Genomic DNA, 27916 nt, shown 5'->3' with positions numbered 1-27916 from the left:
CTAACCGAGTTCTGCGCTTCAGATCAGTCCAACCTTTTTTGATGATGATGATGATGATGATGATGATGATGATGATGATGGTGGTGGTGGTGGTGGCGGCTCCTTCAGACAGAGCGATCCATGCTAAAATGTCTGCGTGTGCGTGGTGGTGGCGGGTGGTCACAGCAGTCTTCTCGTCTTCATAGGCAGCATGCAAGCGCGCAAAAATTGCAAAATTACTAAGGGTCAAAAAGGAAAAAAAAAAAAAAAAAAAGTTCAGGCACCAGACCCCAATACTCTAGTTTTGCCTTTTAATAGCTCTATAGAACTAGAGCTTTAAAAGAAGATTGCGCTTCAACTATAAAAAATCCTCTCAAAAACACTTTCAGTCTCTTTTAAAAAGCCAGTCAGCCGTGGGGAGGAAATTAAAAAATATATTGATGATTTCCGTTTTTAAACAGGAGCTGAAATGCTTGCATATTTCATGATGGGGTTTTATATAATATATATATAAGGGCTGGGGAACGGGATTGCGGCAAAAATGATGCTGCAAATTAGGATTTGGTTTAAAATGACAAAATAGCTTATATACATTGGTGGTTATCTTGTGCAATTTTTGTTTTTACTTTGTTTTTCTTGGCTGAATAAACAGCGATGGGAGAGGGAGGAATATTTCCAGAGGACGTCATCCCTCTATTCTTGGCCAAATCCTTCAGTTTCCTCGATGGCGAAGAGCAGCTTCTCTTTTAGCTGCTCGAAACTTTTGTAAGGAGGCAAGTCCAGACGGTTGAAACTGAAACGACAGAAATAATATTTAGTAATTAAACCGACAAACAAGACCAAGCAGTTATAACTAAAAGAAAAGGGAGAAATGGACAAACGAAACAAAAGACTAAAAAAAACATTGAATAAGCAATAACTACATTGTAGTGAAAAATGGGTGGATAAATGAAAACACTGAAGATGCTCTGAGGTCATGAAGGACATCTGTGATCCGTTTTATTTGTTGTATTCAGTACAGTTTCCTACACATGGAAAAACTATGTACGACTTTCTGACAGGCAGCAGTTTGGACCTTTGGTTTATGAATCCTATTTAAACATCAGGGACTACTTTGTGTAACTCAAAAATGATATAAATCATCACGAGGTGGAGGTGGAGATGGAGTTCCCCAAGGCTCCATCACCGGGTCTCTTCTGATTAATAAAAAGTCTCTCCCCTTTACACTGACGTCCCATTGGCCAAAGAATTGACCTTAATATACAACTGTGAGGCCAAAACACATCTTTGATCTGCTATGAACTGTCTGGACCTCTCGGGTCATCTGGGACAGGCCGGGTTAGTCTCGGGTCAGGACTTCCCACAGAGGAGCAGCAGTCAGTTTGTATCCACCACATATAAAGCGAACTCCAGAAAAACTTCAGGTCTTTCCTTTCCTACAGTCTTAGATTGTGGTTTGTTTTTAATAAATTGTGGGTGCTGTGATGTACTTTTCTCATAAACAACTTCTGCAAAAGTGATCCTGAAGTCAGTCCAAAACATCAAGTCAGTAAACTAAGATCAACGTTATTATCATAAGTTCATATTATTAGTTACCGTTATCCCGTGTAATGCCATCAACTCCGGTCATCATTATTCATGTGAATCATACTTGAATACTAAGCTGTGTACATTTTGAAATAATGAAACATCGGAGTGAAATTCTCTCTGTGGAAGAAGAATAAATGTCAGATCTCACCATGTGTGGCTCCGAGGGAGCCACGTGTCCTTCCCCACCTTCTCAATGCAGAACTTCTGGGGCCCGTTACTCCCTGCAAAGCAGAAGAAGATGAGTGTTGAGATGACGGTAACAGGATTACATTACACATACAGCGTGTCTCTTGCTGCGTGAACGATTGTGCAGTAAACGTGTCTGTCCTGGTGGGAGTCTGTCTGTCCTGGTGGGAGTCTGTCCGTCACACTGACCCATGAGTTCAGCGAAGCCGCCCAGAGGAAGCCTGCAGGTTCCCGTGACGAACTGCATGAGCCGTAGTCGCACTTCGTTGTCCACTTCTTTCACCAGCTGCAGGGGAGGAGGTGACAGCAAGCACACACATCACTCACAACACTACTGATCAGACAAGACTGTTTATTCACAAACATGCATAATATTACAACATTATTAGACACACGAGGACACGAATGAACCCTACACATATATAACCTGGTAATTCTGCAGTGTTTGTTTCATAAAAACCTCACTTCACTGCTACTTTGAGATAGAAAGGCTCCAACCAACCAAACTTCACGTAGCGTAACAGTAACAGAGGCTAATCAAGTCTAATGATTCGACCAATTTGAAATCAATATTGAAAACATGAACACATGAGAAATGTTAACGTTGTCAGAAAACAGCAGAAACACAAACTGAACTGTTTGAAGAGTGTCAGCAAAATAGAAACATGCAATAATACGTGACTACAGGACTTTACCTGCCAGAACCAGATGATCTGTTTGCTGTTCCTGGTGTAGTGACGATACACCGTGTTCCTCTGCCAGTCCTGCAGGTCGACCTCCTGCATGCCGCACAGCATCACCTGCATCAAACACACACAGTGAACACACACAAACACACACACAGTGAACACACACACACACACACACACACACACACACACACACACACAAGTAGAGACAGGAGAGGCAAGACAGAAAATAATGGCTTTCTACACATTTTGTAATTAGGAAGGTTTAATTAACAAGATTGAATAAATAAATTAAATGTTCCATTAAGTCAGGAAAGCAATGATGTTGTTATTAGTATTAGATTGAGAGACGCGAGACAGACGAGACAGCAGAAGTCATTAAAGCTCTCAATAGAGGTGAAGTGTTGCTCACCTCCAGCTCTTTTTCATCAAAGTACTGGAGCCACTGAAGAGGAACCACCTCATTGAAGCCATCCAGGAAAGCTTTGGTCTGACCTTCGACCCCCCGGGAGAACCGCCACTCTGCCATCAGACTGAGCCACAGAGCGCACACACACATCGTTATCGTTTTGGCAAATAAATGAGTCAGAAACGCATTTAGAGACTCCATTTTGTTCTCGTCGTGCCGAACCTGATGTACTCCTCCTTGTTCTCCTCGGTGACCAGGACGTTGGTGCCGTCGGGCTTGAGGTCGTGAGAAGTGATCTTCCCCAGGATCTCCATGTCCACGGAGAAGAACATCTCCAGACCGCACTCCTCGATGTTGTTGTCCCTGAGGAGAGATCAGAGTGCTGCTGTCACACAATGACAGTGGGAACGGTCCATTTTTGCAAAAGCAAAGAAATGAAATCGTTGTGAAGTCTGTGTTTATTTACGTGAAGTTTCCTGGAAGGATGTTTGAACTCTTCGTTTACAATTATTGTGCAACGTCTTCAATCAACGTTTCTTATTTCTTATGTGGGTTGTTGAGGCCCCGACGTTTCTCAATCCACAGTCCTCCCTCCGAACATTTTACCTGACACTCCTGACATGTGATGTTTACTTCGTGTTGGATGTCATGTTCCTTGACATGACTCAGTCTGGTTCTACATATAATTTCTACATTGGTGTTGAACACACCAAAATATGCTATAAACTTTAGTTTCCTAAAAATATCATAATGATATTTTTATTGGACTATAATCGTTTCTTTGGTTCTAGTCTGTTTCAGGTTCACACAGACTTGATAAAAAGGAAGTCGGGGTTGTAAACGTGAAGTTGCGTGGACTGATGTGGCTTTTTCCATCTTTATTAAATCACAAATAGCTCAAGAAATTCTGTGGTTGTTACGTCTTATTTTTAGGTAGATCAACCTTTTCAGGTGATCTCTGCGCTCTCGGTTACATAATAATAAATAATAATAAACCAGACCTAAAGTGTGCATACACAAGAGTTTGTTTAAACTGCATAAAGTGACAACAGTCCTTCAGTTGGAGTCAAAAGACTTTGAGAATTGACGGAAAGTGAAAAACGTGGAAACCCACAAAATAATTCAATTAAAAATGCACATAATGGCTCTTTAATCAAAGACTCCATCAATCATAAAGTGCAGTGTTAGAAGTGTCAAATCACTCAAATAAAATTCTGCAAACACACTTAAAATACGTTAATTTTCCAGCCATGCATACATGTGTCGATATTGAAGGTCACGTGGACAATTACCTGATCCATATGAGTGAGTTGTAAAACTCGGGGTCGATGGACTCCAGATCTTTGAGTATGAGCTTCTTGTTCAGCATGCGTTTGTAGAAAGGCAGAGAGAAGCCTGTGTCGATGAACTTGCCATGGAAAAGTGCCTGCAGAGAAAAATTAAGAGACAATTTTATTTTACTGCGCTGGTCGAGCTGAAAGTATGAAGACATACAGATCGTGCAGAGACTCACTTCGCTTGTATAACAAAATAACCTCAAACATATTGTTCCACATGCTCGAGTGAATCTTCTCAGCAAACACATATCTAATTCAAGTAAGTGAATATCAGTATGTGTGTGTGCTTGAGAACATTTGGTGTCAGTATGTTTTATTTCGAACACAATATTTGTTTTGGCTTATTTCATAGTAGATGGTTTCTTATTGTAGTCAGCCTGATTTGAGACCGCTGGAGATGATTTCCCTTCTTTTGTTTGTGTTGGTGTTCAGTATAGTTCACCCAGACAGCTTCCCATTGCTCTAACTTTAGGGAGCTGACAAAATAAATAAATAAATTAAATAAATAAAGGGGGTGGAGGGCGGGGGGGGAATTAACCAACTGCAGCTCAGCATAATCACTTTTGATTTCTGAGGTGGTTGAACAACATGTTGTGAAAAGCACTGTGTTGTTGAGGCCATGACGGTTCTGATGGTGTGTGTGTGTGTGTGTGTGTGTGTGTGTGTGTGTGTGTGTGTGTGTGTGTGTGTGTGTGTGTGTGTGTGTGTGTGTGCGTGCGTGCGTGCGTGCGTGCGTGTGTGCGACCAGCAGGTCAACGTGCCATTGCAATGAAGCGGCCGATGAAGCAGAAGTAGGAGAGGTGGTCCGGGTTGATGGCCGACGCCGGGTTGATCTGCAGACAGTAGTTGCTCTTGCCAGCGTACTCAAACAGACAGTACATGGGGTTCAGCACTTCATGGGACAACAAGAAGAACCACTCTCTGGAAAAAAAAAGAGGTGAGGGATGAAAAGACAGAATACAAGAGAGAGCGAGAGGAGGAAAATAATAAAGTGTATGTGGGAATATGTATAGCACCTAAGCACTTTAGAAACCTTGGGAAAAGCCCAGAAATGTGTTTTAAGAGGTTTAAAAGTCACATTATATTATCTTGAATGTCTTTATTACCGCGCTAAGCCGCCGTAGTCTAGACCCTCCTCGCCTCTGAAGATGACGTACAGTCTCCTCCTCAGGTCGTAAGGCTTCAGGGCCATAATCTAAAAAAGATGCATCAAACACACACAATATCAATAAACGACACAGTCGAGGAAAACTACGAGATGACCCGTGCGTGTGGGCTGTGACGTACGACTGCACTTAAAATGTTTTACCGTTCGTGCTGTAAACATCAGTTCAGACCCTCTTACCTGCTGAAAGGAGTCTTCAAACAGCGTCTGTCTGGAGACGGTGATCTTCACATGGCTCGGGAGGGCGTTAGACTGAGGGAGGACGAGACAACATGTATTGCAGGGGATTAGGATGAGTGAGAGACCGAGTGAGAGCAAGGAAGCGAGTGAGTGGGTGAAAAGAGAGAAAGCACCTACCTGGCACAGGTAGCGGAAATGGGCGAGTTTCCATCGGAAGCTGCGCTCGTATGCGATCTGAGGGCCTTTGGTGCTGAAAGAGCAAAAGAAGTAGGAAATAACAGACGCAACGGAAAAGAAGCTTCTTTTTTTCTTTTTTTTTTTCTTCTGTGGAAGTGAAACGTTGGATCTCCAGCATTCACGTGGAGATGAAACCGTGTCGGCTGTGCATTTAAAATGTGCTTTGATATCTTCCCATAAAGTTAACGTTCGGAAAAATGTCCAGAGTTCCCAGAATAATAATACAAATTTCCTGAGGGGGCCGACGTGAAATACAACCCAAAGATTAACTACCAGAGGGAAACGTTTTCTTCTGCATCAGCATGTAAAGATTTTTTTGGTAGCTACTTACAGCTTTACGTATGTCGTCTAAATTAAAGCACAAAATGACTCCATCTGGCCCCAGTAAACGTCTTCTCTTAAATTAAGCAGTAGCTCTCGACAAATTACAGCCTCTGGCTCGGCTTCAGGTTAATGAAATGTAACGTAGAGCACACGAACAAGTCAAGGATTTTGAAACGCTGTCTTACACAGAGGACTTTCCAGTGCGCGGGTCGCTGAACGTGGTGGTTCGAGTGTTGTGATCCACGAAGTAGCGAACGCCTTCCCTTGTGTAGCGGATCTCCCAACCTTCAGGCAGGGGATCCTCGTTCTGCAGCCTGCAGCACACACACACACACACACACACACACACACACACACACACACACACATCAACCAATTACAATAATGAACTGATAACTGAACATGGAAATCCGGTCCCGGGAGAACAACTGAAATCTTTCAACTGCTTCCTGGTACAGTATGTACTGCCCTAAATGTACTTTTTAGTTGTTTTGGAAAGTTTGGGGTCGTATACAAACATCAGTTACACTCCATCAAGGTTTTATGATGACGTGGTTCTAAATGCAACAGGCTGCTACACGCTCTCACTGCGGCTTTCAGAAACAGATCCAACAATTGTGACTGAAAAATGGAAATGTTGAGATAATTGGTTTTCTGCTACCGATGGAGAAGTTCGGTAAAAATGACTTTGATGACGATGGTTGATGCGTCATCGTAAAATCATAACCTGCTGGATGCTGAGCGAAAGAAATACTGTTTGTTTTAGGAAAGCTTTATATGGCTACTGACCAGGGTCACGGAACAAGTGGTGCATAGTGAGCTCAGTGGTTCAGACCTGGATATTAATGACAATGTACCTCTCGTGGCTGATCTACCTTTTGACAAATCAAAAACGAGAGAGAATATGACAGAGAAACCTTCTGAATGTAATTGTGCAGACAGCTGAAGGGCCACAGGAGGAATCTGCATCCATCAACAGAAGGCAGACTCCAATTTCAGCCAAATGTACGTATAATATGTCATTTGTGAACATTCTGGGGAAGCTCAACGATTATGTTAGAAGTGAGAACGTTTTAAAACTGGTTGAGGTATGAGCAGAAAAAAAAAAAAATTATATTGTGACAAAAGTTTGGTGATTTTACTCGCCGTATTTGTAGTCACTCAGAGAACCTCAGGAAAAGTTTCTCAAACTTCTAGATGACTTTTCACCTTTAGAAAAAGATTCTTAACTATAAATTCTAACTAAAGGTTCCCCATGTTATTCCATACAGTCTATGTACTGGCTGTCTATGCAAAATATACTTTTACTATTTTATGGACCTTGCACTGTTTAAAAAATATAATTTATTGTATCTTATATATGCATATACCTTCTTTTGCTGCACAAATCAAATTGCTTGCTTGCCTGCTTTATACAAGCTGATACAGGCTGAGTGATTCAGCTCTCGGCTGCGGTCTGAGCTCACCCTTGGGTCCGCGGGTCTTCCCACTGGGTCGTCTTGGTGTTGTGGTTGACAAAGTACACTCGGTCATTGGAGTCCACACGTCTCTCTAAAGTTGATAAAAAAAAATAAAAAAGTCATCAATCTGGATCTTCGTAGACAGACTGGACGCCACGGCAACAACACAGACTGTCAGAGAGGCTGATTCATGCTGTAAACACAGATGTGTTCAACAAGCTGTCAGCTGTGGGAGAGAGAAGAGAGAAGAGGAAGGAGAGAGGAGAGGAGGAGAGGAGAGGAGGAGAGAGGAGAGGAAGGAGAGAGGAGAGGAAGAAGGAGAGAGGAGAGGAGGAAGGAGAGAGGACAGGAGAGAGGGAGAGAGGAGAGGAGAGAGGAGAAAGGAGAGAGGAGAGAGGAGAGAGGAGAGGAGAGAGGATAGCCAACAGTCCGGTTTGTTGTGTTAATAATTACAATCTAAACTGTATCACCAAACATTTGGTGTGAAAATAAGTACTGTGCCAAAGTTTCAGGCAGACTAGATTTCGAGTTTATTATCTGGTACACGACAGCATCACGGAGGCAGCTGATTGGTCCCACATTCATCCTGCAACATGTTAAAAGACCCCAAAACATCCAGCCAGAGTCGAACAGAACGGTTTGTAGCATCAAGAAGAACCAGGACGTGCAGGACGCCTCCTCAGGGAGGAGAGGGAACCACCAACCTGCCAGCTGACTTCAATAACAAGAGAACTGCTGCTGTTTTAAAGGTAAAAGGGGATTTCGGTTCTGTTCACTTCATCTAATTGATTGATAAACAAAAACTATTCATGGTGTTATTTCTAAAAGCATCTTCCCTTTACTTTTAGTGCCTTAAACTTCTGTATCTCAATACGTTTCTGTAAACTGCTGATTTACACTCATTTACCATTTTAAGGAGGTTTCATACTGACACGTGAAAGTGAGAACAGTATTTAAAAGAAAGACCGTGAACTCACCCCAACCAGGAGGTAGCGGGCCGAGAGGGTCGTTCTCAGCAGACATCATGGATGCCTGCAAACAGCAGATGAACAGATATATTAATTTTAGAAAACGTCAGGACAGAAATATTCAAAATACCCCCCCAAAAATAAGTAAAATATATAATCCAAAAAAAGGAACAGAAAATAATCCAGAAATGTCTTCTGTTTAAAGTGTTGCTGGGAGGTGAGATCTGTGGCTGGTTACGGCTCAATACTTCACAGATGCCAGTCTTTGTATTTGTGCTGTGAGTTAATCATCGTCAGTGAAGATGACATCACAGATCAGATCAAAGACTCAGGTAACCCGACAGGGGCAGAAACTGGGCTGTGCATATTTTAAAGTACTTGTTCTCACCTTTGGGCTAAATGAGCCGATCTACGTGACAAACAGTGTAATGAGTGAGTGTGGTTACAACAAAGGTACCCAGAGAACGAGCTGGTGTTCATTAAATGAAGGATGTTAGGGACAGTGACCACCAGCAGCTGGTCCTGTGATGTCTAAGCTCATCACGATGACAATCAGTCAGTTTGCAAAGTGGAGAAAATAAAATTCAGGATAACACCATTTACTGATGATTTAATATTTTCCTTAGATTACTGCTTTTAGTTTTTACAGCACGCTGCAGTATTTTGAATATATTTTCTTTATTTTAACCACTGGTCTCTACTCGATTCATTATAGTATGCAAGTCATCTTACGAAGACTTGAAACTTGCTTGACTTAGGCATCACATTTATCAAAGCTGTGTTTTTGTGTTTATATTATATGCAGTTTCCTTCCTATTTTATTTCATTGGTTTCAGTCAAACACACGAATGTTTTCTGGTTTTTTTTTATAGTACACTGAAGGCACTTTCAGACACTTATGGTTCGAGTTAAATGTACACTTTAAACCACAAAGACCTAATAAAAACTAAAAGCTGGCCATATTGCAATTTCTTGATGCATTAGTGGCCTGCCTTTTAAATGGGAAAAATACTATACCAGTGATCATTAAAGTGGGAAATGATTATATTATGTATTATGAGGGTGGTATTCCACAGAAAAGCTGTGTTATTAAGCAGGACAATTGAATACTAAATTCCCAGGTGTAAAACTAAATAAATAAAGAATAGCATAAATAAAAAGGAGGTTAAAAGGAGATAATGGGTGTGGTGACGGTTGTCTTACAGAGTAGAGGTATCTCTGGTTAAACTGGTGCATAGCTCCCTGCAGCTGGCTGCGTTGGCTCTGCCACTGCTCAAAGTTGCGCACTGACTCCATGGTGGGACGCTGCCACGTGGTCGTGCGGGTGTTGTGGTCCACGTAATAGATCCTACCCCGGTCATCCACACGACGCTCCCAGCTGGCAAAACGAAGGAAATGGGACAGGAAGTAACGTCACTAAAATGTAAGATTGTCTCTCTTGTATATAATAACCGGACAAAGCAACAATTCTCACGTAAATTACCTTCATTTCTATTTTAAGTATTGTTGACATGAGTGGAAGTAAAATACCACGAAGTGTCCTGATGTAGTCAATAACTGACTTGGAGGAGAAAGTGCCCCATTCTTTTCATACACCAGGACACTTAATTATAGAATATTAGTTGCCTAAATATGTCTTAATCTACAGACGTGGTTGAAAGGCATCAGGTGTAAACAGGGTGTAAGAACACGTGGGTCAGACAGAAGGACCTGGTAGCTGACAGAGAGTAAGTGAAAGAGATGTTGTCACCCTGGTGGCAGCGGCTGCGGTCGTTCCCAGGTAGTAGTTCTGGTGTTGTGGTCGACGTAGTATGTTCTCCCATGAGGGTCTTTTCTCTGCTCCCACCTGGAAGCAACAATCATTTACAACAAGCTGGATTAGGTTTCAGAGGATTGTGCAAGCAAAGGTGCTCTATTATTGTGAAATATGGGTGTTTCGCTGTTGATACCCATAATATCATAATATATATCATAACATGGACTGTGCTGACAGGTCATCATTGTAAATGAGAATTGGTTCTCAATTGATTTTACCTGGTTAAATAAAGGTCATATATATATATAGATTTTGGCTGGAGTATCATTTTAAGGTAAACACCTCTTGGTGTAATAACAGCTTTGAAAAAGATATAGTCACGTTAAAGAGTTGAGGAATGCACAGGAGCAGCTGGAAGTGTTTTTTACCCGGGTGGTAGAGGATCTGAGGCTCCAGCGTTGGAGGCCTGCTGCCTGGGCTTCGCCCCGTCTGTAGCTACAGTTGCACTGCTACTACTGCTGCCGCTATCTCCAGCTCCTGAAGCATTTGCTTCTCCCGGTGCCGGGCAAGGAGATGGTGATGAGGACGTTGTGACGGTGGTGGCCCCCTGGGTTGGAGAGGTGGATGAGGAGGAAGCAGCAGCAGCAGCAGCCGCCGCCACAGCAGGAGCAGCAGGAGCAGCTGAAACAGCAGGAACAGCAGGAACAGGAGGAACAGCAGGAACAGCAGCAGGTTTAGCAGCAAGAGAGGAGGCCAGAGAAGGTGTGGAAGTCGGCGGGGGCTGGGATGTGCTGTTTGATGCTGTGTCAGAGTCTGGCAGGGCAGCATCTCGATTGCAGTCCTCACGGTCATCTGCAGGGGGCGGCACATCACTTCCTGGAGCAGACGACTGGCCAAGAGCAGCATCACAGGACTCCCCATTGACTGCAGGCAAGTCAGAATAAGACAAATGTGCAGTTTATATGCATGAATCAACCACTTTGGCCATGCGTGAGACGTTAATGGTTGACTGTACAACATCTGCCCACTGGGCCAAGCGGTCTGCAAGTGTACATATGCATCAATTTATAGCAGCTGGCTCATCACCGAGTGGATCTGTGATTGTAAGGAATCCACGGAGGCAAGGAACTTATGGGTTCAACGTGGATATAAACTTTATTAAATCAAAACAGGTTTCCAAACAACACTGGGATAAAACTCTATACTTTGTGTGCAGAAAACTGATTTGTAGCCTCAAGTAGGTGCTTAGTTTGGGGGGAAAAAAATAAAAGTTACCTGAAAATACCAAACAGTGTTTTGCTAGAAACGCACATCACTAATATAAAGCCAGACTATATCATTGCTTGACACCAAACACATCAGAAGTTAGAAGAACGGTAAAATTCCCAGAGGAGGGAAACCAGACTAACTCTTATAACTGGGATACATGAGGAGCATTTTGATTCATTCAAACCAACGGGGTTACTTCTTGTTTGTCTGAACTGTATTTTCTTTCCAAGCGACAGCCCAAACTAACCGGTGCGGGGGAGGCGGCCCTCCACACTTTACTCTGTTTCTCCTCCTATCCGTCTCCCCAGGGAGTTTGGACACAAGTGCTGACAGCAGCAGAGATTACAGGCCTCACTTAATGGAAATTAATCTACTGCTCTTCTCTGCAGTTCATGAGCACCATGTGAACCGTGAAGAACATAAGCTTTATGTGGCAACACGAGGAAAACGTGCTAGAAATATGCACACGCAGGGCCATCGTGACTCGGACGGAGTAAGCAAAAGGCCACACGTTGGACAACTTAGTTTTGACGTAGAACTCGTAGAGATGAGTGATGTTTAACTACGTGAATTTGTTTGATTTGCTTTGCAATAGGCTGTTTGTCGGCCCAGAAGGCTGAAAAAACAAGAACTTTCCTTTAGAAAATATTGTACGTGTATTGTAAATATGTATGTGTTGATCTGGTGACTCTGAGGCAACAATAAAAAGATTACTTACAAAAATCAATCAACGTAAATGAAGTATAAACTTTTAAATTAATTTTGGCCAATTGTCTGATATGAACCACTGAACAGATTACTGATGAAACAGTTCGTTATGGCACAAATATGGACTCAAGGCAAACAGTTTCAGAATTGTCAAAATTCACCACGGATGAGACGAATGATTCACGGCGAGACAAAAGTGCTTGAGAACGTTGCGGCAGTGTGAACCGTCCCGTCTCTGATGGTGCTGCCTGTGACTCGGCTCTTCAAGTCGCCCATTGTCAGTTTTACAACGTTTGGCACGTCGCCTTTTTCAACAGCCAATCAGCTTATCGCAAGTCAGCTGGTCGCAGTTAGTTTTAGACAGAAGACACCTCATCGACTTATTTCAGGAACATGCGCGTCTGTATGACATCAGTAACTCACTATCACAATCCCTCTTCATGTTTTCCAGACAAATCAAAATATATCCATCTTCCAAAATGCGGTCGGTTAAAGTGGAAGCGCAGAGAGTCATTACTGTGCTGATGTTGGACCGTCTCGTCTCATTGCTCTTGTGTAACTGTATAACTGGCACTGCATCAATGTGCCTTCTCATGAAATTAAGTTAAAAAGCCATACAGACTCACTGTCGTCATTCGCCTCAAGATTCAGTGATGTAATGTTGCCTTTTGTGGATTTTTTAGGGGTTTTCTTTCCTTCGGGGGTCAGATTGTGACGGTCCATGAACCGGTTCTGGCACTCGGGCTGTATTTGGGCCCCGTGTGGCCTTTGTAGTAGCTCATGCTACACATTCAGGAAATATTTTGTCCATGTCTCTACTGAATATCCTTGAACATTACCACTCAATGGGGCCATAAATAGGAAACACACAGAGCTTTGGCAAGGTCAGAAACACAGCATACAAATCTGGGATTTCCTTTTCAAACCAATAACAGTAATGTACACATTGTGAAAAGCAAACTCACCCATTGTGCTCTCTGTGTCGCTGTCTGAGGGCTGGTGGACTGGGGTGGAGTTGGGTGTGGTGGCTCCATTTACAACATGACCAAGCGCGGGGCTGCAGGAGCTGGAAGGCACCTGATCATCTGCACCGTTGGAGGCGGAGCAGGAATCTGACCTTGGGCCCAAATCTGTCCCATTCACCGTGCTGCAAGAGAAAACACACCGGACGTCAGTTGAATTGTGGCTGAGGAGGGCTCTAAGTGTGTGCTACGGTGTCAGATTAAAAAAAAAACTCTCGTGACATTGAGGCTATTGTGTCGAAGAGGAAAAACAGGACATATTGGGACGGTGTGGTGACGTAATGATCGCAGCTGAAGGGGTCCTATTGTGAGGCGGCCGAGTTCAGTCGTGCTAAAGACGTGCCCACAGCAAGACCAATACAAAGTCTGCCGTCTAGTCCAGGCTAAGTCTAGGACAGAGCTGGGCATCCAGTCAGCAATAGGAAAAACTCAGGAGGTCACAAGTGCAGTCAACTCAAATTAATTTCAATGTTAAGGAGCATTTAATTTGAACTGGGAAGTCAACATTTTCAACTTCACAGTGGGAAATTCTTAATTGGAAAGCCGCCTGAAGTCAGATTTCTAATTTTGAAAGTCAGAAGAACCTCACATGCCCTGACCTCAAAATTTAAGACGGTTTTCCCCGAGCATAAACAGTAGGTAGTGATACGGTTAGTTAGCACCTCTGTCTTATTCCCATCCAACTTCTATTTGCGTGTAACTGTTATGCTAACAACGGCTAACTTGGCTTTTCTGATTTCTTGTACTGGAAAGCGGTCAACTCAGATCTGACGTCATTCCCAGCTCTCAGTAAAAGCAGTTACTACACACAAAACCCAAAGTCTTGTGAAGACACGAGAATTGATGGCAACAGATGTTCAAACACCCAGTTGATGGCAAGTGGACTTCGTGCTGCCATACTGAAATCTGATGTGAAGAGCAAAATGAGGTACAAAGACAAAACAGACGAGCCGTTACTGAAATGATCTAAATGGGAGAACAAGCAAAGTCTGAACCGCCTACAACATCACAGTCCTTCAGCCTTCATGTAGACAAGTATTACGTGTTTTTATAGGCTGTGAGAAACAAAACAAAAAAACAAGTCAGGAGACCCGGTCAGCAGGTCAGAGGGTTTGTAAAGCATTTGCTCCCATCTAGCTGGCTACTCACCGACCTTTTAGATGCTGCAAGTCTACATATAGTCTGAGGAAGGAGAGGCTAAGGCAGGGTTTGGACTGAAAACACTTTCCTTAAATAACGTGGGGGGGATAAATACTCTTCGTTGTTATCTATAAATTCAAAGGTAAATGGGAGGCAGAGTGCACACCGACTTCTCTGGGAGAGTGTCACACCAACAGTCGTCGGCTCCTCCCCCTCCAGGATGGCAACATTTGCCTTTTTCCTTCTTCGATGATTGGTAGTCGGCTTGATGTCACGTCTGTCCATCAATCACAGTTCATCAACATTTGACTCACAACGTTAATACAGTTTGTGAGATTGTTTGCTTGTCTTACTAGAACTGTCAGTCAAATCTAATCAAACCACAATCACAGAGTCCTGATGACGCTTGCTGAGTTGCTGGTGTTAAATACTTTATAACCAAGAAGGCTTTTTTTTGGTTTTTTAAAAACTTCCATTAAGTATTAAATGTTCATTTAATCATGGATATTTAATGTTACCATTTTGGAACAGGGCAATGATATGCAGTTAAGGTTATGCTGACCAGAAATAAAACCAGCGGACTCATCGACAACAGCATTTCCTCCCATGTGGTATGAACCCTAACCATTCGACTATCAGGCCACCCTAATCTTATAAATACTTGAGATTCAAAACATTTTATTACTTTAATATTTACTATTTATTGTTGCTACTCTTCTCATTCCTGTTTTATCTCACTCTTAATGGTTGGACGGAATATGTTTGCAAATTCCTGTTTGAAGGAAAGATCATTTAAGTTTAACTTAAAAAATACAAACTGTATATTTGTTCTTTTAATCACTTTTAAGATTTCATTATTCAGGTAACAATGACAACAGGAAATTATGTCTCGCCACCGCAAATGTCCTTCAGCTGGCGACATTTCTTATCTATCCGAGTACATTTCTGGAACTCTTGGGAGTAGAAACAGTGTTAAATAGCCCTGTTTGTGTTTTGCAGTCCTCTCAGCAACTGCAATGCAGAGAGAAGTCAGGCAGCCACAACCCTCCCAACCCCCCCCCCCCCCAACAACCTCCCATCTGGTGCGATGAGCAGACATGCTCCTTTTGTCATTCTCCAATAAAAAAAACAAAAAAAACACTTATCCTCATTGAAGAGCACTTTTACAGTGTAAGAGAAAAGACTGGGATCAGTGACCAGAGCTGGAATTTAAAGCATTAAAAGGGCACAACGAGACAGACGAGTCACAGACCTCACCGAGCTGGCACATGACAGAATATTAGTATTAACAGCGGTGTAAAATAGGCCTTCGTGTATTCCTACAGTGGCAGACTGTATTGAAACTGCGCCAACACACCGAGGGGGTCTGTTAGCATTCCTCTACTTGAGGATAACCACACTACTTGGTTTAAAATAATCATCTTAACCATTTTGGGTAAGACTTCTTCCTCATGAAATCTGAGGAGGAATGTAAAAGGGCCCAAATTGGTTGCTTTGTTTACTTAGTTTACCTGTTGGCAGCCCTTGAGGAAGAGGAAGACAAGTCACCATTTTCATGGATGGCATCGCCGTTCTGTTGGACTTCTGGGGAAGATTAAAAAAAAAATACGTTAGCCTAAAGATATGAAACGTAAGTGTGTATTTACTAAATTCATTCACACATGTAGAGGACTGCATTTCCCTTCTGCGGGATTTTTCTCTGCGTTTCCTCCTTCATTCGCACCGACTCGTACGTGTGAATTAAAACGGACGACGCCGCCACCACCCAACCCCGACATGAATACTGAGCTCACTGGTGCCATTTGCCGCGTTGCCATTGGTGAGCGGTGTCAGCTCCTCCTGGTCAGCGACCGTCAGTCCATCCAGGTACACAGTCAGCTCCCCCACGGGTACCACAGCCCCCTTCTGCTCCACACTCAGCTTCAGCACTTCCTTCACATTCTCCACTGCAGAGCCAAAGCGGGGATGGTGTCGAACGAGGCGTTAAAAATAGGGCACATCAAGAAAAAAAACATTCCAGTACACTTTAACACCTTCAGAAGAGATTATCACGGTATGTATGTCGCAAAAGGACAGAAAAAGACTACACAGTACTGATGCTGGCGCATATCAACCAACATTTTATATATTATAATATCATTCTGTGTGTCTGATGCAGCTTTGTCATACATTTTCTGTCATGCTGCTCCAAGGCTTGAATTAGCTCCAATGTGGCCTTGCCCAGCAGAGCGTCTGCTTTCAGGGTGTGGTGACTCCATACTTTGAAATCCACCTGTGAGTGCGGTGTTACATTCCTAAAAAAAAAAAAGAAACAGGAGGACACGAACAAACATGCACATGTAAAACTTAAAATTTAACACAAATAACACAAAAGACAGTCAGAAAACAGCATTGCAAAGCACAGCCGGGTTTGTGCTCCTTTTCCTGCTGTAGCATCACACAAAGTAAAACAATATGCCATTTTGTAGTATTTTCACCTTATTTATAACCTGGAATGATTTTGCTGAGCACAAAGACTCTTACTTATGCAACGCTCTACTTCACATTCACAATGATTTACAATATAATCAAACTGTATCAGACTCTGTGTCGAGATCTCCATAAATGTGCTGGGAGGACCAGTGGGTACGTTTATGAGTGTGGAGAGCAAACGACGGGACGCGAGATGACATGATGTACATTTCCTCAAAAAAACCTCAAGAGTAACTGAGTGACTGATGTACCGAGCTCACATAATGGCACCTCCTTCTGTTTTCTGTCAAAATGAAGACTACACTGCGTAGTGATTGTATTTGGGGCTGACAATAACAGCCTAAAGAGAAACGTCTAGGATTATAGCCTGAACGCCGTGTGTGTGTGTGTGTGTGTGTGTGTGTGTGTGTGTGTGTGTGTGTGTGTGTGTGTGTGTGTGTGTGTGTGTGTGTGTGTGTGTGTGTGTGTGTGTGTGTGTGTGTGTGTGTGTGTGTGTGTGTGTGTGTGTGCCAAAAGCAGCTTACAAAACATCCACGGTGAAAACAACAGATTGCCAACACAGCAGCACTCCGTCTCGTCAGCGATAATCACCCAATGAAGACAATTAGCATTAGAAATTATACGTATCTGGCATTTGGCTGAACCATTTGTTGTCATCTTCTGGCTCCACTAAGTCTCAAATGATGACAGAGCCCCGTGTATTGCATTGCCCCTCATTATCAGATTAGCCACCTGAACATTTTTCAACAACCGTATTTGTTTATTATACACTAGCGGTGAGCAATATGGCTCTAACAAATTATCACAATATATCTGGGTATTTTTGTGATAACCATGTTAAAAAAAATGTTTGCAATTTCAACAAAATAAGAGTAGATATATGCGTCAGCATAAACGTCATTACGTGATGTAATTACAACAGCGTTTCTCATGATACAAACTTTTTTTTTATCATATCAAAAATTATACCTGTGTTATTTTGAACAATAATGATATGGTTGTCTCCTGTTATGCACCGCAGCACCATTGATTTTTATAATGTGAGGAGCACTAAAGCACATTCAACATTCAGCACCAAACAAAGTCGACGAAACACTGAAGAAAAGAGGAACAAAACGCCATCTCCCTCTTTAAACGACCATTTATATTTATCATTTATATGAGCACGGATCATTGGAGAAGTGTTTTTCTAGGAACTGTCGCCTCATGACGAGTGTGAAAAGACAAATGTTAGTGATAAGACGCAGAAATCCTTATGTCTCTCAATTCATCTTCTCACAATTATTAGTTATTCTCTTAAACTCCCTTCTTGATCGTGGACCAGGTGTGTGTTATAAAACCAGAATCAATACACACATATCCTGCAAACACATGGTAAAGAAGTGAAGGAGGAGGAAGAAAACACATAGACTGTGACATTAAGGTAAAGAAAGGACATAAGCACATTGCCAGTCAGTTACACAGAGTAAACAAGCTGTTGCTTCTTACAGAGTGAGCCTCTCGTCCCATTTAGGATTGGAGGAGCTGTGAGATTTCGCTGTGCGGCGCGACTCGCCCTCTGCTGTCACCTCCACATAAATGTCACTCCCGAACAGGCTCTTCTTCCTCTTGAGTTTGGCACAGGAAACTGGTCGGGAGGAAAGCAGCAAGAGTGTTGCAAATGTTTACTTTCAAAATGTTACATTTTCAGCATAAAGGTGATGCCCTCACTCAGACATTCAGATTAAATGTGATATTTAATTACATCCCATTGGGGAAAACGCTTCACAGGGGAAATCCTGCTTTCTGAGGAGGTGACGAGGTCAACACCCTCAAGCGCAAACCATACTGGCACCGCAGCGCGTCATATGAGGCATACGAAGTGCTTCCCCCAGCAGCAAAAGGAAGTGTCATGCTGTAGCGCGTGAGGAGCTTTATTGATAATAGAATTGATTATACTATGCTAATAAAACATCTACCATCAAAAGGTTTTCAACATTGGGCAGACTTGAGCTTAAAATCACGAGTGGACAACCACCTCTTAAACCTAAACTCTCCACTGAATAACAAATGTCTATTTCTGCATTGTTTTAGCTGCTGTCCTCATTATAACAGAATGTGGGTCGTATAGCTTGGTATATTTCTCAACCTCAACGTTTAGCCTATCCTCACCCATTGTGATACCCAACCACAGGAGTTGAGCAGATACTGGAGCAGAGAAGATGAAGTGCTACCATAGCCGCGAGGTACAAAAAAATATTTTCTCTGGAGGGAAAAATGCATTTCTTTCGCAGGACAAAAACACAGCTTTTTGAGGCTTATTTTCAAATTAATGACGTGATTATTTTCAGATGGACCTCCAGACCATTAATAAGAAGGACCGACTAGCAAAACCAAAAACCTGGTGGAGAAACTGTATTAACTTTTATGAGACTAGTTGAATGGGAGTCTGTGGAGCCGGACGTTTTTTTTGGAGCCGACCTCTAGCGGCACCCGGTGGTATCGCAGCTTACCGGGAAGCTACGTCCACTTTTATATACAGTCAATGATTCGGACTTACCAATGGCATGGAGCTGTGACGTTCCCCTGTGGTTATGGCTAGTCTCTGCTCGCGAGGAGGCCGTGGCCATGTCATACACCACAGTGGGAAACCTTCAAACCCACAGACACACACAAACAGACACATCAAACACACAAAACATTTGCCCAGCAAAATCACAAATGAGAAACAGGTGAACTCTCCAAGGCCCCAATAAAAAAACAGCAGAAAGGTGATAAAAGCTTCATAATCTGAGCATTTTGCTGAGGTGGTTTATGGCTCAGGTTCACCCGCAAACTTGCGCAACATCCTCTGTAAGCGATCTTCACTTCAAAAAAGTCTATAATTTGCCTAAAATTTACAAGACTTTACTGGTAAATATCAGTATTGTTCTAATAAATATTACGTGCAGTGAATAAGTATCCAATTTTAAAGCAATATTACACATAATATTTACCAATATCAAGTGCAACATTAGTGTAATACTTTTTTTATGTTGTCAAATGTCTAACTACATTGTAGTTCACCACAGGCTTAATGCTGGAAAACAAATTACTCACAATTGGGGTGCGCTGCTCGACCCTCTGGTTCAGCCCACTCCGTGTCCCATGATTCCTCTGAAAAGAGAACATTTTGAGAACTAGACTCAACAGAGCGAGTACAAACTGCAGCACTTAAAAGTCTGACCTCTGACCTCATAAAGACACCAACTCATTACTTTAGATGTACATCCATCGACAGTAGCAGTTAATAGTTAGACTCCCACGACTAATGATTACCAGTTACAGCGACAAATGTGTCATTCTTCTTTTATCAGTGATTAACTTCAGAGGTCCAGTTCGTCAGCGCTGGCCTCCTCCCTCCCTCACAACAACAAAACTAACTTCTTGCTCTCCGTGGGATGACTTCTGCACTGATTACATTTTACAGTGTCACAACTGTAAACATCAGCTTCACTTATGACCACCAGTTTCTCAGTCCGCCATACTGTAAACACTTTACAACAAACTCTTGGTTCCAGTTCAGGCCTGCCCTCGTCCCTTCGACTGGTCCGCTACTTCCTCCTTCTTTTTGATCACATTATGCCCACACAGGAGTTTTGCCGTGTGAGGAACAGTTATGTATAATGTTCAGGTCGTGGTCAGTCAGCTCTGTTTTCACATCTGAGAAAGTGATAACTGGGTTAAACTAAACCCGCTTAAAACCTGTCTGATCACTCACAGCAGTGTGACATGTGCCCTTGGGATGCTAAGAAGCTGTGCTGGAAGTTAACCTGTTTTAGACGTCAACAACCCAAACAAACAACATTCCCTGTTGGATTGTCAGATCCCGAGGCCGATAAGTCAATACCCCCACTGCCCAAATGCTTTTTGATATGATTGAACGGTCACAGAAGCGGGTTGACAAAGAGGCTGGATGATCACACAGGCCCCACGTCAGAGCACGCAGCTTTTAAGAAGCTTATAAGGAACATAATTAAAAAGACAGGGATAGTCCATGCCAGAACCGACTGATCAGTGTGCATGCTATAGAGCAGATGGAGACAAAAAAATATCCTTATCAGCAGCACAGCGTCAGGCAACCGTTTCATAACAAGGGAGTTCACTGCTACTGGTTAACCAACCACTTCAGTGACCCTTAAGTCAAATCTTTAAAACACAGTTTCAGGTTTAGCTCAATTTCTTTAATGTATCGGTTCATTTCAAAACCAAATGCAGAAGAAATGTACATTATGTCCATGCTATCCACATGTTTGAAGTAATAAAAGCAGGAAATCTATTGCATACTGCAAGTATCAGAGAACACAATGTCCATACTCTACATAAAAGCATTTAGCACAACATGTAAGCAGATTCTATTAAGAGTAAAAAACGATTACTTTTAGAACATCCCCTTAAAAAAAACACCAAAAAAACCCAGATAAAATTAGTTCCAGACGGGAAAACAAAAGTAGAAAGGTTTAGATGTAATGTACACTAAAGCATAATTGGCATGCGAACTCTACCATAGCAGTTTAATTCCACTGACCCTGAGACCCGCTGCTGCTGCTGACGTGGACCGACTGACACACTGTACAATAGGTGAGTGTGGCATTGTTTAACATAGTATGGAAAACATACACAATATATCAAACGTGTCTTTTATTTTTCCTCGATAAACATTAAACTGAAAGGATGTAGACTATCAAAACGGCTGCTAATTAACTTCCTGTAAATTAACACGTGGATTAATAGACAAATTGTTTCATCTTTAGCCATCTCTGCATTGAGCTAACTGTGAGCCATGCAACGTTGTCTACGGAAAGATTAATGGGAATGCAAAGGGACCTGGAGCATCCTGGGGGATTGAGCTAAAAATTCACTTTTGCTGTGATCAGCCACGAAACAATATACCGGCATTGATAAAGTGTGACTCAGTAGTTAGCAGTGTTGCTTCCAATAAGAAGGACCCAATCAATTCTCGGCCCAAAGCCCTTTCTGGATCAGGTTTTCATGCTCTGCCCGGGCCAAGAGGAATTTCCTCGAGAGGCTCCAGTATATTCCCACAATTGACCTTTTTCACGGCAGACATTTTGACTCGTCATTGGAGGGAAAGCGCGGGTGTATTAATGATGGTTCAGTTCCATTAAGGGTCCCAGTAAGCTATGACAGTAAACCAACATGTGCAAAAGCAAGATCAAAATTTGTTTACATACACAGCGGGGTCATTTAAGCATCAGTGAGTTATGATTAAAAGGCATTTTAGTGATTAATTTAAGACTAATTTAGTGAATTAGTAGGACACGAAAAGCAACCTTTTGACCCCCATATTCTGCAGATTTGTGTGATAATAGATGGCAGATGGCTAACCAAGTCCTCTCAGAGGCTTTGCGAGCACCACCAGCAGTGTGCGTACACTGATAAATGACTTGACAAATTGATGTAAGACTTCTGGACACTTAACCACTGTCAGCACATTAGTCATAAACAACTCCCTTGCGAAAGATGGTATCCATTAAGCAAAGGAGGGAATGCACGGCGCCATACAACCTCATTTGGCAGGGAAAAACCACGACAGCCATCCAAGGATGATGATCAGAAATTAGACAACCGTTACGTCTCGTGTCAGCTGCTCAGCAGCTCTAAAGCGTGGCTGCAAGTTCACTTCTTTTGCACACTGCAGAGATTAATAGTTTTGTAGCACGAGCATAAAGCCTGCTATGCTGTTTCTTTTGTTTTCAGGCAAACGTTTTCTTTATTTGCCCATAATGGTAAATTATAGGGACATAAAACTGAATACGAAACGTCAACATACTCTGATTCAAATGAGCGTTGCAAATCTTAGTATATTTATTTTATTATATATACAATATTCATTTTACTTTTGAGAACTGAAAACTAGAACCCAACAGATTTCATTGTTCCTGAAAATAATCGAACAAATTAAAGTTATGACGTTTACTTCTTCTTCGTGGGCTCGTTTGGGCTTTTGGATACGACCTTGCAAATATCACTTCTTTTTTTTTTGGACAGCTACCTCAACTCGCTGAGGAAACGGCAACGAAGCAACCGCGTAGGAATTATGGGATTGTTCTCTAGAAATTGTGAGAATCAGTGTTGTATATATGCAGCCAGAGGACATTTAATCCACAAATATCAAGTGCGATGCGCCATCGATTCACCACAAACACGAACAAGCAGCTCTGTCTCTATTGTAAGATGCTAAACGGCTGTCCTCACTCAGTTACTGCAGCACACCCGCAACTCAGTCAGGTTTGAGGCCAAAAGTTCATTTGTTTGAAAAGAGTAAAACAATCTCTTCTAAAAGGTCAAATTTACTGTAGTTGCAGTCAATGATTTTATCTACGTGGTCGGTGTTAATCCACCAGGACAGACTGCCCAAGTCAAGCCTACGTTGGGTAAAAGGTGGTATTGCACAGGTGTTAATGCTGTCAATTTATTCATTACGGATACCGTTTTTTGGTTGTATGTGCGACATGTATATGTAGCACTTCACACTGTTAGGTGTCGATCATACTGTAGGAGGTCTGAAACAGGCCGAGGTTTTCAATTTCATAAATCTACATAAACATGCCAGGTTTGTTAAAAGTTGGATATATGAGGGAAGATTTGTCTAAGTAATTGGCATATTATTCAAAACTGGAAAAAACTTTTAGTTTCAGAGCAAATCTGAATTTAAAGCCTTTGGCTTCAGTATCTTACTCTAATCGGTATTTATGGAAGTCAGTATTTTTACAATCCAAACCAAAGCCTTTGGCTTAGTATCTTGCTCTAATCTGTATTTATAGAGGTCAGTATTTTTACAGCACAGAATTTTTCTAAATCATCCATTTGCCCTTAAAAAGGAGAATTTCAAATACCCCAAGTCTAAGGGACAGTAAACATTAAATATGTAGCATCATCAAGTGGGACTGGTGGACAAGTCAGGGTTTAAAAGTGCAAGTTGCATAATAATATTTAACCTTGTATCTTAGTTTGAATCCAATTATTTTGTTTCGCTTTGTAACTGGTTGTTTATCTTTTCTAATGTGCTCGTCGGCCTGCAGAAAGAAGAGCCAGCCATGTTGGCGTAGGGGTGGATTTGCTTACTAAACATCCTGCTTACTGACAAGACAAAGCGCTTCATATTTTGTGATGCATGTTCATGTGTGGCTGCCAAATGTCAAATATTCATTTAGGGAAGGTTGATTGGCAGATCTAAAAAAAAAAAAAAATTAAAAAAAAAATAGGCTCATGGAGTATTTTAGGTTCCTTAATTTCACACACATAAAAAGGTGCACATGACCACACGGCCCCAAATCCACCGCAGTGGAGTTGAGTGGAACACATCTGGGAGACCAGGATGTCAGAGGTGGTGTTGGTTTACATGAACAGGACTTCAACCTTCAGGCGCACACCTCAGGTCCACAAAAGTGTGAATTAAAAACAAGTCATACAGCTGACAATAAGACAAAGCCATGATTTATTCTCGTCTTGTTTTGTTGCCTTAGTTTGCAGACCAAAATGACCTCTAACGTTAAGACATAAAGTTAATTTAGTATTAAATTTGATTACGTGATGACTACAGGGTTTAGCATAAGCAATTGTGCTTTCACTCACCCTGCATACAGTAAAAGCTGTTAAAGGTGAAGTGAATAAAACTTTAAAAAAAAAAAAAAATCTTTAACCAACATCTTTATCTCAACAACAATTGGAAGCAGATTTTTATTTCTCACAACTTGTTTTTATGTTGGTACACTAACCTACACAGAGGCAGCAGGCTGCAACTCCTGCTTTCCTCACACCTGTTTTCTTGCTATTCAAAGGTCAGAGAGAGAGAGAGAGAGAGAGAGAGAGAGAGAGAGAGAGAAGAGAGAGAGAGAAAGAGAGAGCGAGAGAGAAAGAGAGAGAGAAAGAGAGAGAGAAAGAGAGAGAGAGAAAGAGAGAAAGAGAGAGAGAGAGAGAGAGAGAAAGAGAGAAAGAGAAAGAGAGAGAGAGAGAAGAGAGAGAGACAGAAAGAGAGAGAGAGAGAGAGAGAGAGAGAGAGAGAGAGAGAGAGAGAGAGAGAGAGAGAGAGAGAGAGAGAGAGAGAGAGGGAACACAAACAAGTATATTTCAGAGCTGCAAGCAAACTTTGCTGCTGAAGAGCTTCCTGTCAGTAATTTCCTCCTGTGGCACAGATGTTTACATGTGACATGTTTACAGTATGTGAGATGTTTACATGTGAGATGTTTACAGTATGTGAGATGTTTATATGTGAGATGTTTACATGTATGTGAGATGTTTACATGTGAGATGTTTACAGTATGTGTGATGTTTACAGTATGTGAGATGTTTACATGTATGTGAGATGTTTATATGTGAGATGTTTACATGTATGTGAGATGTTTACATGTGAGATGTTTACATGTATGTGAGATGTTTATATGTGAGATGTTTACATGTATGTGAGATGTTTACAGTATGTGAGATGTTTACATGTGAGATGTTTACATGTATGTGAGATGTTTACAGTATGTGAGATGTTTACATGTGAGATGTTTACAGTATGTGTGATGTTTACAGTATGTGAGATGTTTACATGTATGTGAGATGTTTACAATATGTGAGATGTTTATTAGTATGTGAGATGTTTACAGTATGTGAGATGTTTATTAGTATGTGAGATGTTTACATGTATGTGAGATGTTTACAGTATGTGAGATGTTTACTGGTATGTGAGATGTTTACAGTATGTGAGATGTTTACATGAGATGTTTACTAGTATGTGAGATGTTTACTAGTATGTGAGGTGTTTACTAGTATGTGAGATGTTTACATGTGAGATGTTTACAGTATGTGAGATGTTTACTAGTATGTGAGATGTTTACTAGTATGTGAGATGTTTACATGTATGTGAGATGTTTACATGTATGTGAGATGTTTACATGTATGTGAGATGTTTACAGTATGTGAGATGTTTACTAGTATGTGAGATGTTTACAGTATGTGAGATGTTTACATGTGAGATGTTTACTAGTATGTGAGATGTTTACAGTATGTGAGATGTTTACATGTGAGATGTTTACTAGTATGTGAGATGTTTACTAGTATGTGAGATGTTTACATGTGAGATGTTTACTAGTATGTGAGGTGTTTACATGTGAGATGTTTACTAGTATGTGAGATGTTTACATGTATGTGAGATGTTTACATCTATGTGAGATGTTTACATGTATGTGAGATGTTTACATCTATGTGAGATGTTTACATGTATGTGAGATGTTTACATGTATGTGATATGTTTACATATATGTGAGATGTTTACATGTATGTGAGATGTTTACATGTATGTGATATGTTTACTAGTATGTGAGGTGTTTACATGTGAGATGTTTACTAGTATGTGAGATGTTTACATGTATGTGAGATGTTTACATATATGTGAGATGTTTACATGTATGTGATATGTTTACATGTATGTGATATGTTTACATATATGTGAGATGTTTACATGTATGTGAGATGTTTACATGTATGTGATATGTTTACATATATGTGAGATGTTTACATGTATGTGAGATGTTTACATGTATGTGATATGTTTACTAGTATGTGAGGTGTTTACATGTGAGATGTTTACTAGTATGTGAGATGTTTACATGTATGTGAGATGTTTACATATATGTGAGATGTTTACATGTATGTGATATGTTTACTAGTATGTGAGGAGCTGAGCAGCCACACTATTGTTCAACGGGTCGACAGCAAGACACTCACTGATGACCTTAAAGAACAACAGCAGGGAATGTATTTAAATAAATAAAAAACTAAACAGCATCAGGCCCTGAAACGAAGTAATGATGAAATCTCGAAGGACCTTCACTGATGAGGATCTTTACAGGATGAAGCTCTCCGTTTCTCGCATGTTGAGTCATTAAATTGGGATTAAAATGAAGTCTTCCTGTGAGGACCAGCGGGCCTCTGTTTACTGATCACACACGACCAACAATAAACCTAAATAAACACGTTCAAGACGTGAACGTGAGCGTCTTTAAAAGTCAAAAGGGAACCAGCTTCGTGCTCTTTCACTTTCACAAACTTTGTTAAATGTCCCAACACGTTTACGAAGTGAAACTTCAGAGGTAACTGCGGGTCCGCGGATGTAAACTAGAGCTTTATTTGCTTCAGTCGCATCACATATGTTGAATCTAAGTTGAATCTGAGTTGATTAAGTTGAATGTGTCTCAAACAGCTGATTAACGACCTGCAGCGAGCACGCTATCAATGAGCTAGCCAGCGAGCTTACAGGAAGGAACAAAAACAACATGTCAGTGTTGTTTGTAGCTCGTCGCCAGCTGACTGTCCCTCTAAACACCGTGTTAGTGTCTAAACAACACGCCGTCTGGTGACATATAAACACGCTGAAGAGCGTTTCTCGAGCGTACATTTTGTCGTAACGTTACAGCGGACGTAGCTCGGTTAGCACGCTAGTTAGCGTCGAGCCAACCGCCGCCCGCCGGTCGTCCGCCATCACGGAGCACCGGACTCGGTCGTGAATTCATCTGTAACCCGCCGGTGTAAAAGTCGTCCGAGCCGGTTGTTGAAAGTTGCACAGGCGGCGGCGTGTTATTTACCTTGGGCTCGCTGCTCCGCTCCTTCCCGAGGGGTCTCTGCGGCGCTCTGACGCTCCGGTTGTCGGTCAAACGCCCCACCGTGCAGGCCGCGGAGTCGGCTCCGGTCCTCCTACCATCTCCGGTACACAAACCTCCGACACACACACACACACACACACACACACACGCACGCACACGCACGGCGACAGACGCGTCACCCCCAAATGTTGCTGTGTAACAACACGGGACGGACTCAGGACGAGACCAAGCCGAGATGAACATCTGGACCGGACCAGATGTGGACTTCTGTCATCGTCTCGTTTAAATAAACAGGCTCACTCTGCGGATGACATAACATTTTATCATGTGTGGATTCAGACTTTGTTATTTGATATTTATATATAACTCATCTTTTGTTCTCATAATACTCCTC

At 41.8% G+C, this 27916-nt stretch overlaps 1 protein-coding gene across 2 annotated transcripts; it reads right to left on the bottom strand.

The window, feature by feature from the left end:
- Positions 1 to 51: 51 nt before the first annotated feature.
- Positions 52 to 27695, bottom strand: LOC138620633 (NEDD4-like E3 ubiquitin-protein ligase WWP1). Of its 2 annotated transcripts, XR_011310883.1 has the most exons (26): positions 27505 to 27695; positions 19970 to 20026; positions 19431 to 19522; positions 18380 to 18518; positions 16589 to 16713; positions 16213 to 16365; positions 15931 to 16003; positions 13223 to 13404; positions 10709 to 11204; positions 10275 to 10370; positions 9728 to 9902; positions 8534 to 8588; positions 7563 to 7647; positions 6282 to 6410; positions 5713 to 5785; positions 5536 to 5607; positions 5297 to 5385; positions 4952 to 5111; positions 4146 to 4279; positions 3076 to 3216; positions 2857 to 2977; positions 2451 to 2555; positions 1945 to 2041; positions 1718 to 1790; positions 606 to 772; positions 52 to 218 (listed from the first exon to the last, which is right to left on the bottom strand). XR_011310883.1 is itself a non-coding variant. In XM_069698004.1 (25 exons), exons 3-25 carry the CDS (start codon positions 19498 to 19500, stop codon positions 673 to 675), a joined length of 2943 nt encoding a protein of 980 aa, XP_069554105.1. In that variant the 5' UTR covers positions 19501 to 19522; positions 19970 to 20026; positions 27505 to 27695; the 3' UTR covers positions 52 to 672. The 2 variants fall into 2 exon arrangements, 1 of the variants encoding a protein (XP_069554105.1); XM_069698004.1 differs by having other exon boundaries at positions 52 to 772.
- Between the last annotated feature and the right edge of the window lie 221 nt (positions 27696 to 27916).

This window comes from Brachyistius frenatus, unplaced genomic scaffold, assembly GCF_029030835.1.
Source record: "Brachyistius frenatus isolate BFR_SWC_R1_liver_20210118 unplaced genomic scaffold, ASM2903083v1 Contig_25, whole genome shotgun sequence".
NCBI lineage: Eukaryota > Metazoa > Chordata > Actinopteri > Embiotocidae > Brachyistius > Brachyistius frenatus.
The sequence above is the reverse complement of the archived record's forward strand: the minus strand, read 5'-3'. Positions and strand labels throughout refer to the sequence as shown.